Genomic DNA, 12,500 nt, shown 5'->3' with positions numbered 1-12,500 from the left:
ATTCTAAGATAAAGTCCACGAAAATAGACTTAATATGGCCGTTAAACACTGCAGGAACGTTAAGAACGAACGTTATTTTTCGTTCCGAACCGGTTCAGGAACGATATTTTTGTGGGGGAACGATTGCAGGAACGAAAACGTTAAACTGAAACTTGCCTGAACCGTTCGGAACGGAACGTTTGAAAAATAATTTCGTTTTCAAGCCCTGCTGTCTATGTCCATACTGTCTTAAGTCCATGTATAAGTACTGTCTATGTCTATACTGTCTATGTCCTTACCTAGATTAGTCTATGTCTGTATGGGAAAGCAAGAAATGTAATTTCAAATTCTTTGTATGACCAGTGCATGTAAAGAAATTGACAATAAAACCTACTTGACTTGACTTGACAAGGTTATCTTTAAAATCGATGATCGATTATCGATGATGAATCGAGATCTGATCTCATCGAGATGAACTATACGTAGCTCCGCTTCACCCAGGCAGGCCTGGTTTCTACTGCTTGTGTCTATTAGTGTGGTCTCCAGACCATACTCTATCTTACTTTTCATATGGTCTGGTGTGAACCACATGATTACACCCCCTCCAGTCCGGACTGGCCTGGCAATAATGTGTGTCAATATGGCAAATCTACCCGGCTGCAAGACTAATGCACATTGATTGGTGCTGGTGCATTGGCCTGTTGCACAGAGACTGGACAAACACACATACACACAAACATACACACACACACACACAAAGGCTCACACACGCGCGCACACACACACACACACACACGCACACACACACACACACAGATATACACACACGCTCACACACACACGTGCACATGCGTACACACACACACACACACACACACACACACACACACACACACACACACACACACACACACACACACACACACACACAGGCACACACACACACAGCGTATCGACGTGGGCTCTCAACAACTTCACCTCGCATCGCCTCGGCACCCTCTCACGTTTGTCCGTCAGCACCTGACCAGTAATCAATTTGTCAAGGCCAGTGGGCCAGTAACCAAGAAGGCCAGTGGGGGCAGCGTTGTGTGTGTGTGTGTGTGTGTGTGTGTGTGTGTGTGTGTGTGTGTGTGTGTGTGTGTGTGTGTGTGTGTGTGTGTGTAAGTGTGTGTGTAAGTGTGTGTGCGTGCGTGCGTACGTACGTACGTGTGTATGTGCTTGGATGTGTGTGTGTGTGTGGGCCAGCAATGAAGATGGCCAGTAGGGGCAGCGTTGTGTGTGTATGTGTGTGCGCATGTGTGTGTGTGTGTGTGCGTGTGTGTGTACATGCAAGCGCGTATGTATGTGTATGTATGTGTGTGCGCATCTGTGTGTCAGCATGTATTTGTGTGTATGTGCACGTGTGTATGCGTGCAGGCGAGACCACACACAGCAGAGTCGATGTGCGACCGGCCAACGGAAAAATCAAAGTTGCTGCAGAGGCCGATGAGGATGGCTGGGCTGCCTTGGCTAGTTTTTATTTTTGTGTTTGTTGTGAGCGTTTCAAGGCCATGCTCTGCCCTTGAGGTGATAAAAATGGAAATGGTAACAGTGAAGAAGAAAAAACGTGGAGATGGACGAACTGACAACACAGCACAAAGTCAATACACACACACACACAATGGTAAGGGGTCCATTAGGCTAGGGGGTTAAGGGGTTCATTAAGCTTACCTGTTGTGGATGGGCCCTCGGAACGTGGGATCAAACTTCTGTGGTTCACCTGAAAAACAGAGGCGCATAAGCTTCTAATTGAATTATATTCACTAAGCTGGATGAACAGCTGAACCTGTGTAAACAAACAAACAAACAAACAAACAGGACTGTTCAAACATCATCTGTACGGTCGCGTGCCATAAACAAATTGACGCCTACTGTACACAGACATCACGACCAGCGCAGCAAAGTTTGCATTAATGATCCGTGCTCATCACACACAGCGTTGTTCAATGAGATGAACTGTGTCATGGCCTCACGTTGCAAATCACTGTGCTAAAATAACACACGCAAAACCAGGTCACTTCACAGCTACGGTGGACGGGCAGCAACCGTGACTTACAGGCGCTAACAGTAACGGTACGGTACAGTGAAGGCTGCGCCTGGCTCCGGCACAACAATACACTTAGCAGAAAAAATAGGATGGCCATGAGTTAGCAATAGCCCAGACCAGGGTCTGCCCGGGCCATATCTAGGTCAGCATTGAGGGAGTCAGTCCTTTAGGTCGTGAATAATTCACTTTTCCAGCCGCCTCGAGCCTTTTAAATCTTCGCCGGGTGGGCTGGCACCCACAACGACAGACCTTTTTGTTTGTGCTGCTCTCTCACCTGGTCCAAATTCAACAACGCATGGTTGAGCTTGAGCCAAATTCATCTCACCTAGATTAGCGAGGAGAAGTGCCGACCGCGATGACCCCACCTAGATTACGGACAGGGGCACTGCCACTGCCGGGTCGACCTCAATCTAAGTGGATGAAGTCTGGCAATATCGACTTGTTGTGTTGACTTGACCGAAGGGGGCAGGGCAAGAGCAAAGGTCTGGATCTAAGCAAGCAAGCCGTGCGGAAGGTTGCCTCACTTCCCTCCTCTCATCGGTCCTCATCTCCAGCTGATAACAGCCTTAGCCTACTTTCATCTCCTATCTCTCTATCACACTATCTCTGTCTTTGTCTTTTCCTTCGGCTCAACAACTTCTTTGCTGACACTTGCTTCTTCACTTTCTTCCTCCACTGGCTGTTTCTCTCTTCTCCCCCCCCCCCTTTGTCACTTCTTCACTCCTTCTTCTTACCTCTGAACTGAGACATTCTTTCTCAAACTTCTATTTCTATTCCTCCTCCCATCTCTCTCTCCTTCTACCCGCCCCCTCTCTCTCTCTCTCTGTCTTCCTCTTACTGTGTCTCTTCATCTCTCTTCACCTCTCCATGATTAACCTGAGAGATACCACAGTCAGGTTCCAAAAAACGATCCCCGGGTAATTAAGAACTCGTTTTCCCCAAGGGGCCATATGAGCTGAGCAGTCTGGAACAGCACAACCCACTTGCAGCACTCGCCTGTCCGCCCGAGATGGCACGATCATTACGCATCAATCTGAACCTCTTAAGCACTTCAAGATTAATCACCAAAAAACCCAAGCGCTCATTTTGTCTCTGGGACACACATATATAGTATCTGACAACATTCTGGTGCCTAACTTCAAAGACATTTTTAAAAGTTCCACTTCTGTCACTGTGCTTTTGAGGCACATCTACACATCACAGCATTCCTTTGATGGTGACATTTTAGAGTGTTTGCAAGAAAAACCCATGGCATTGGAAAAAAAATGAAGAGCTGTTTTCCATAACGTTATACGGTATATTCATTGTCAAAATATTAAAAATGATGTGTTTTTATTGCGCCTCTCATATCAGTAAAATCACTTTGATGTTTTAGAAATCAGATAACAATAATCAAATTCCAATTGCCCTGAAGAAACCTTAAAACAAACCATACATGAATGCATTGCATTTAAATGGAATTCATAGCATTTTGAAAAAAAGAGAGTTCTTCATAGGCCTACATCTATCAGTATGCATATGCACAATGATGTGCTATATGCTTTATTCCCTGATAGCACTGACATCCAGTCTCGTCAAGATTTGCCAGGACGGGTCAAGATGAAATGGTGTGTCATATTAGCTTTAATTTCCCTCCTGGCAGAAATTCAAGACTGTGAGAGAGAGTGGAGACATAAAAAGGAGAACCTGCCCTCTTTTGATGGCAGCCGAAGTGACACGTTAACAGCCAAGTATCTGTGAGATAAAAATCTTTCTGCCTCAAGTAATTTGATTTGCTCTGCAGGATGGCTTGTGAGAGCTGGGTGATTTGTCTGTGTGAGCTCAGACTCACTTAGTGTACACTGTTTTTCATGGGGGCCACACACACACATGTGCGCACGCACTCACGCACACACACACACACACACACACACACACACACACACACACACACACACACACACACACACACACACACACACACACACACACACACACACACACACACACATTGGTCAGCCTTAACAGGAGATATGACAGTCTGAGAGATGACGACATGTCTAGTGTATGTGTGTAGCAGTGCCCGCTAATGGTCCTGGTGCAATCATTCAAGGCTGTTACTTTGCTCTTGCAAATATAGTCAAGATGGGTCCGCACAATTGAAATCCTCTTTTTTTACGGTTTCTTTGTCTGGGCCAAACAATAAAAAAGATTGTTAAAAAAACACACACACACACAAAAAGGATTTCAACAATGCAGGTCCATCCCTTTTTGTCTTGCACCTGGTCTTGGAATTGGACACATTCCTTGCCAATGTCAAGTGGGATGAAATGTACATTGACCCCCAAACCCCTTTTAAACTGAGACAGTGGAAAGATAATTGGTTCAAGAATTGTTTTTCTGGCTACGCACAGCCTCTTAGATCAAAGGCGTTCCAAAATGGTACCAGTTACCCCCTGCAGATGTAGCTTCGTTCGACCATTTGTTCCAGATGTAGCTTTTTTATTTGACTATTGTTTGACCATTTGTTCCAAATCATCAAACATTTGCCACCTTCTGCTCCTTTTGAATAATTTTCCATTGGCACTATGTGTATGTATGAATCAAATAAATTGATACACTCAATCAGAAACAAGTTAATCACAACAGTATATACTATATACATGCCATATCCATCTCTATCAACATTCAGACCCTATACAAGGAACAGGCCAGGGGTTCTGCTCTCCTGATCCGACCACTGCAGTTTAAATTTGCTCAACTCCAACATGACAACACAAAAAACAACCACACAAAACTCTCTGGTAGAGCAGGTTGAATATGTATTTACTCTCTCTTGGCTGGCTAAGCAAGCGATAGCTACTTACGGGACCCCTTTCTATTGGCACTGGCATGTGTATGTGAAGCAAATTAATCGATTTAGTCAATCAGAAACAAGTTAACTATAGCTGCACTATATAAATCAACACCGACACCAACTTTCTGCACAAAGTACAGGCAAGTGGTTCTGCTATTGTGATCCAAGCACTGCAGTTCCAGCTCCATCAACTCCAACACCACAAAAAACTCTCTGGTATAGTAGATAAAAGATGTATTATTTGATCTCTTGTGGGTTGGCCAACCAAGTGGGCAATACTTATAATCCAATGCCATTAATCTATCGTAAATAAGTTTATCATAACTGTTTGGTGTAAGTCAGGTCCATCTGTCCCTGTTTCTGCACAAGAAACAGGTAAATATTTCTGCCCTTATGATCCAAGCACTGCACTTTCAACTTCTTCAACCCCAACAGCAAAAAAAAAAAAAACAGCACAAAAGCTCTCTGGCACAGGTCGAAGATGTATTCTTTTCTCCCTGGTTGGTTGCCCAAGAAAGCACACGAGCACGCAGTACTAAATAGTCCGATGCCCTTTCTCTGCGATGTCCCATTAATTGTCCTGGGCTCCTTAGAGCTCCCTCCCGGCGGGGCTGGGAGTGCGGCCGCGCCCGCGCCCGTGCCCGTGCCCGTGCCACCCTGGGCTGCGAGGTCGTAGCACATTCGCTCAAATCAAAGCTAATTAGGAGGACTACCCAGCTGCAGCAGCAACTGCAGAGATTTTGGAGGGCAATGAGCTGAAAAGGGTGGCATGCAAATGAGCAGGCGAAAGAAATGGGTGGTAATTGATATTCATTTGACTGGAGGGGGCGTATTTATTATATATTTACCTTATTATTTATTTATTTATTTGGTTTTAATTTTTTGTACCTGCTCTGGAAACTGTAGACGGCAAACAGCTTATTTAATTGCTTACTGATAGTGATTACTTTAATAGCTTGCAGATACTGGAAATGAGATAGTCATAACCGATTCTGCAGTAACGTGGGTCGGAAGTCTTCGATAATGGACTGCTAGGGCAAACTGGGTGAAGTGAACGGTGATAGTTGTGACAGGATGAATTAAAGGGGAATAAGGAGGACTATGGCTGGGTGGGTGGTTGGATGGACTGAAGCAAACGAGCTCTAAGGCTAACGCTTCGTTCAGACCGGCGCCATCCATCGAGGAATGACGGTTGGCGTGTCTGACGGAGAGGGGGTTGTCTTTAGAACATGCATACGTGTGGTCTGATTGGTGGATGGATGCATTGCAACGGGAATAGTTGACATTTCTGAATATTTTGGCAAAGCCGGCGGAACTGACCGTCCGCACAATGAATTTCACACCAGCCCCATGCAAAGTCAATGAGATGCAAAGGGGGACAGTGCCTGCATGAACTAACGGAAAGGGTGATTTGGGGAGGGAGGTTTTGGAGGATCCTGGTGGACAATGATGATGCTGGGGTGTATATGGAAGGGTGAGTATTTACTTGGAGAGTGGAATGATGTAATTAGAGCACGTGTTTGCACTGGAGGATCTCGCTACTGGTGGTGGTGGGCGGTGACATGACATAGGCTAGGCTGCCAAAGGCTCATCTCATGCCCAACTGGTTGCCCCATGGGAGAGTGGCTATCTTGGCCAATCAGAGCAGACAACTTGCACTTGCCCAGTCGGATGCTGCTGTCCGTGTGGGCTCATGGCTCAGTGGTGGCGAAGCATGGTGGACCATAATGACCACTGGATCTCCGCCCAGCAGGCGGAAACAGGAAACGCACAGCCCCAACAGGCTCATTAGACTCTCATGTAGAGAGCTTATCGCTTATTATAGTAGACTCTCATTTTATTGTGTGGGGATTAACATAAATGTGGTTTCATCATTGCTTTCTGCTATAGAGCCTGCAAGGTGAATTGTAATGAGACCACTGCATCAACTCCACACAGACAGGAAAAAAAACATAAACATGCAAGCCAACCGGCTCATAGACCACCTATACTGTGAGTCTGTAATAGAGATCGAATTTCACAAATTGAATTGAATTATGTCATACAAAACCTGATTATATCATTGATTATGTATCGTAACCAAAAAGTGGAATGTAACTTTCCAACTGCAGTGCACACATGCATTTCAACGAGGCCTCTGGGTCAGTGGGGGGGGGGGGGGGGTGGTTTCCACTTACTGGTATTAAGCCCACACCACCAAGCTGAGAAATGGCAGCAGAAATACAGTAATGTACCGTAAGCTGTGCCACATGACTCATTGTTCTCCCAGGACACTCTGCACTCTTTAAGCAGTTCCCACACCGCAAGAGCAGGGCAGCGGGGGGAAGAAGCAAGGCAGCCACACAAAGTCAAAGTAGAGGTGATTGAGGCAGAATAACCGCTGTTACTCCCCGGCTGAAAGCCTAAAAGCCCTCAAATAGCTAAAAGGAGAAGACGGAACGGTAGAATGGCAATATGTCTGGTGGGTGGGTGTTTTAGTGTGTGATTGTGGATGTCTATGCGTGTGTGTGTGTGTATGTGTCTACGTCTGGTGTCTTTGTTGGTTGTGTGTGTGTGTGTGTGTGTGTGTGTGTGTGTGTGTGTGTGTGTGTGTGTGTGTGTGTGTGTGTGTGTGTGTGTGTGTGTGTGTGTGTGTGTGTGTGTGTGTGTGTGTGTGTGTGTGTGCGCGCGCATGCATGCGTGTGTATCCATGCATGTGTGAGTGCCCGTGTGTGTACATGTCTGTGTATGTGCATAATGCGTGTGTCTTTGTGTTCCAAGTGGAGTCGGCCATTGGGAGGAAGCTTTGAAGAGAGGCTGAGAGCCATGGCGAGAGTCTGAAGCCGAGAGGAGACGAGAGCCATGCTGCTGTCATGCTGCTACCATACTACTGTCCCCCCAACTGCCAGGTAATCTGCTCCTCGGCAGGTTTAATATTCTCAGCCTGTGGCCCTGCCGTGGCTCTAACGGTAGGGCACTGGGCTGCTGCGCTGGCGACCCGGGTTCGATTCCGACCCAGGTCCTTTGCCAGTCCTCCCCCATGTCTCTCTCCCCCTTGTTTCCTGTCATAAAAAGACAAAAAAAATCACTACGACTACTCTACTACTCTACTGCTCTACTACTGCTCAGGGGTGCCTCAAAGCACCACTTTTTGGGGGGGATGAGTAAAGCTTGGACACACATTACCATTAGGCAGTCACCCCAGGAATTTGTGATGATGCAATTTGCAAGTTTTTTCACAACTTTAGCCAATTCCTGTGAATTCGGTTCGGTGTCTCAATTTGAACCAATCACTATAAAAATATAATATAAAAGTTTCATTACAAAAAGGGCTAAATTATCATACTAAATTGCAACTTTTGGACATTTAGATCACAGGTTTTTTTTGTTTTTTTGTTTTAATCTGAATTTCTGGGGGGACTGATAAGGACACAAAGAGAGACAGAGAGAGAGTAATAATCAGACCTTATCGGCACACCACCATGTGCTGAACCCTTTCGATACCCTTCCCTTTCAGCACAGTCATTTGGATAAATCATCTGCACAAAGCATTTTCACAGCTTCAATCATTTCCCATGCAGGGCAACTGCAGTAAGAGACAGCATGCTTAAACAACATGCGGTACACAGTCGTATTAAGCAGCTATTATCTGTAGCTCTATCGCATGCAGAGTGAGACACCATTTTGGATTTTGAGCTCTGTCAATCACTTCCCGTAATATTAAGCCTATGTCTTACATTGTGTTATGAGCAACGTTTGTTTTTTCCCCTCTGTGACCCAGACAAATAACAGTTTATTGTCATTAGCCCAGAGACAATACGTCTGAGGGTAGAGTAGATTGTGTAGGGTGGATGTGGGGGGGATGGATGTGTGTGCAATTACTGTGTTGTTGTGCAGAACAGCCGAAAATGTCTCAGGCCAAATAATCTCCTCTGCTCAATCCCCCCGTCACAATCTGCCGCAACTCCCTAGCAACACGCTCAATGGCTCGTCATGCGGCACATCTTTAATAGCATTAGATCCAGGAGAGTTAATGGTGCCATGGCTTTAGCCTACTGTATATAGTAAAAGTAGTATAGTAAAATGAAGTGTCAATTCAGCACTTAGAGAGTCAATTTAGAGTGAATTTGGGGCTGGAGTACTCTCTAAGCATTGAATTAACACTGCATTTTTTTTTTACTGCTGACTGTCTTGACATCTGCATTGTGGACTTTCTGCACTACAGAGTCTGTTGCTATGCAATCTATATTCTGTAATGAGTAAACAATCGATGGGAATGCAGAATGGCAAGTAAAAACAAGAACTTGGCTGTCTTGAAGCACAAGTCTACCTACACTTGGCAACGAGTAGAGCACTTGGGTTGTAAGTAGGGATTATCCCCTATTTTTGACACGTGTGTAGCACTCTTCCTCGATGAGTACACATCCACGGAGTTAAGTCAGAGACAAAGAGAGCGTGTATTCAAACCCATTCATTCATTCATTCAACCATTCATTCATTCATGGTGAAACTTGTCAAAAAAATCAGAAGGGGGGGGTGGATTGAGATTTTTTTTTAGACGTTTGAGATTATGGATTAAACCATGATATCATGTAAAAGTGGAGACATCAAAACCAGAGGGAGGAACTATCCACCCCCCCCCAACCACCACCACCACCACTCCCTTTACAAATTGTACTATTCATTCATTCATTCATTCATTCATTCATTCATTCATTTGGTACTTAATTTCAAGCTTTGGATAAACACTCTGGCCCTCTCAGTATTCAACACCTTTACTGCCTCTCCTCCTGGGTCAGGCTTGTGGTCCGTATTTCCTTTCTCTCGATAGGCAGGCCTACATGGAAACTTGGTCCATCACCAGCGACCAGCAGAGCAACACAAGCGATGCATGTCTCTAGAGTTTACACTGATTTACTGTGAGAAAAAGCTCTTACTCTCCCCCTTTTTCTCAATGCAGTACATGCTGACTTCTACTTCCCAGAGAAGGGAAAGAGGGGAGGTACAGGCCCAGATACATCCCAAGATTCACAGATGCTCTGGGGTTTTATGGTGAATATACTTCCTTTGAAAGCTTCTTCAGTTCTGCTGGGGTGGTGCTGCCAACTGTGGTGCAAATACAAACATCTATCACACTGCACACAGTCCAGGAAGCAGCTAGCCTTGAGTACTGGTGGTTTTATTGTATACTGTATGTGCACATCCATTACGGCTATTGTAATGGAAAACTGTACATCTGGTTTTGCTGAACAGAACTGCACAGGCACACTGTGGTTTTCCTTTACTGATACTAATCAAACTATGACTGTTATTGGAACAAGAACCAGATTGAAAACAGTTTGAATCAATGCTTACAACCCATAGCAAATAGTGTGTCTTAGACTGCACCACAAAGTAAGAAGAACACTTATGAAGACACCAGACTTCAGATTTAAAGGGGCACAATGTAGGATGACGTAGTTTGCGCGGTGCCTTTGGCATGGCTCTCTCAAAATCTACACTGTCATGAAAAAATGCTGTTTAAATAAGCTCGCTGTGAGAATGTTGTTCATCACAGAATGCCAGCAGTTGATACAAATCTAAAATACGGTATGTAAAGCGATTTTTCGTATGAGAAGTGACTGAAATGTTTCCCATGACACTCATAGCAGACTGCTCAGTCAAAAAGTTACATTTGGGGTTCTCAGCAAAAGACCGTGAAAGTGGTCACAAGAGTCATCATTCACTTACTAATGACTCAAATAAGCATCGGCTGACTCGGGACAGTGATTAATTAAACTTTTAATCCTACATAGAGCCCCTTTACTGTACATTATGGCTATTGATTATGGACCACCAATTATACCAAAGACCACCATAGCCAGAGACACAGGGAGAATCACCGTTTTCATGAAAATGAAAAGTCATCACTACACAGGCCACGTGTCTTGGCGGTGGTGAGAGGAGAGAGGATGAATGGAATTTGCTGCCGAGGCATCTGGCATGAAGCTCGGCTTGGCTTCACGTCTGATTATATAACCTGCTGTGTGTGGGGCTGATGTAGCCTACACAGGGTCTCTCACTCACTACAGGAGGTAGCTGCCTGACACCCCGCTTGCAGGTAGAATACATATGCGAATACAAGACAGCTTCTCACAGAGGCTGGGTTTCTGGCTGCGAGTCTTCAATTTGAGAGAATTAGAAAAGACATTTCCAGGACACCCATTACATACAGTAGCGAGGAAAAAGCAAAGTTATACTCCCTTAGCAGAATCATCTTCTAATGTCAACTATCTACCATACGGGGGAATATAGCCTGTCTTGACTCCATAAGCCAGTGGAGCCAGTGGACAATGATAAGGTGTGCAAAAGATGTCCTTGGTACATTCTGTATGTCAGTGCATCTGGCTCAAGTTTCTGGCCTTGTGACACTGAAGGAGACAGCTTCGCCTCTGCCATATCTCAGCCATCTCTGCCGTCAAGGTTTCTTTGTGTCTCTGCTAGCAACACTGTACTCAGTACAAACACTTTTGGGCTCTCAAAATTATTCGCTGCAAATCATACAGAAACTGATACCGATTCTCAGCTTATGTTCACACGATATCCCAAACGTGTACACATATTGGCCAGTTGCTGTATATACACTTCGTGTTAACTGGAGGGAAAACTCACAGACAAAACCTATCCAGCCGAATGAGAAATATGACTAGCGATTTTCCAACAGTGCTGCTGTATGGGGGCAGTGCCAGCAGTGGGTAGAGAGAACTTCACTCGTCAATACTCTGGCTGATGGATGGCCTCCAGTCACGCACTGTATTGCAGGAAAGTTTTGAAAAAAGTGTTGTGCTGGGGAGAGAGAGAGAGAGAGAGAGAGAGAGAGAGAGAGAGAGAGAGAGAGAGAGAGAGAGAGAGAGAGAGAGAGAGAGAGAGAGACCGAGAGAGCGTACTTCCACATCTCCGCACTGCAGATATGTGTGAGGGTCTCTCTCTCCCCAGCAGTGAAGCACATTGACAGTGTCTTTCATCAAGACAATAATTGAGAGATCACATATTGAGCCCCAAACTCGAAAACAGCAACAAGAACAGAGGTTTCATTCTTTTTTTTGAGCACAGACAGACTGCTGTGTTTGAACTGGTGAAACGTTCTGTGGGAACTAAGGCCAAATAACTGGCTAAGATTACACTGGTATCATTCATGGCACAGATTTCAAACCTCCTGGCAATGAAACTTCCCTTCCATCTTCTAATTACCGGAGACGGAGTCATATTTAACCTATGGGAAAATGTTATTAGGAAACACAGATAAAAAACGGTCTTTTCATCTTCCTTTATCTTTCACAACCTTCTTTTTTTTCTCTCCCACAAACCCACTCCTCATTTGACTGTCTCACCCACGTCTGTCTCGTTTCTGCTCCAGTCTCTCCAATCTCACAAAAACTCAGGAGCATTTTCTCCCTTTTTCCACTCAGACTTTATCTTTTTCTCACTACCACTACCAGTCCTCCCCCCATCCGCCACCCTTCTCCTCCTCCTCCTCCTCCTCCTCCTCCTCCTCCTCCTCCTCCTCTCCCATGTCCCTCTCTGCTGTCATCGCCAGAGACAGGCGGACCAGGCAGACCCACACTGGTGGTGACGACCAGG

General features: G+C 45.2%; 1 protein-coding gene across 5 annotated transcripts in view; it reads right to left on the bottom strand.

Moving 5' to 3' along the window:
* Positions 1 to 12,500, bottom strand: part of slc44a5b (solute carrier family 44 member 5b) — a 78,093-nt gene that overhangs the window by 51,888 nt on the left and 13,705 nt on the right. For all 5 annotated transcript variants that reach the window (XM_063201458.1, XM_063201462.1, XM_063201463.1 and 2 more), the window contains exon 2: positions 1,690 to 1,738. In XM_063201458.1, the coding sequence (XP_063057528.1) occupies positions 1,690 to 1,738 (49 nt within the window). The remainder of the gene's footprint in view (positions 1 to 1,689; positions 1,739 to 12,500) is intronic.

Source organism: Engraulis encrasicolus, chromosome 6 (genome assembly GCF_034702125.1).
Source record: "Engraulis encrasicolus isolate BLACKSEA-1 chromosome 6, IST_EnEncr_1.0, whole genome shotgun sequence".
NCBI lineage: Eukaryota > Metazoa > Chordata > Actinopteri > Clupeiformes > Engraulidae > Engraulis > Engraulis encrasicolus.
The sequence above is the reverse complement of the archived record's forward strand: the minus strand, read 5'-3'. Positions and strand labels throughout refer to the sequence as shown.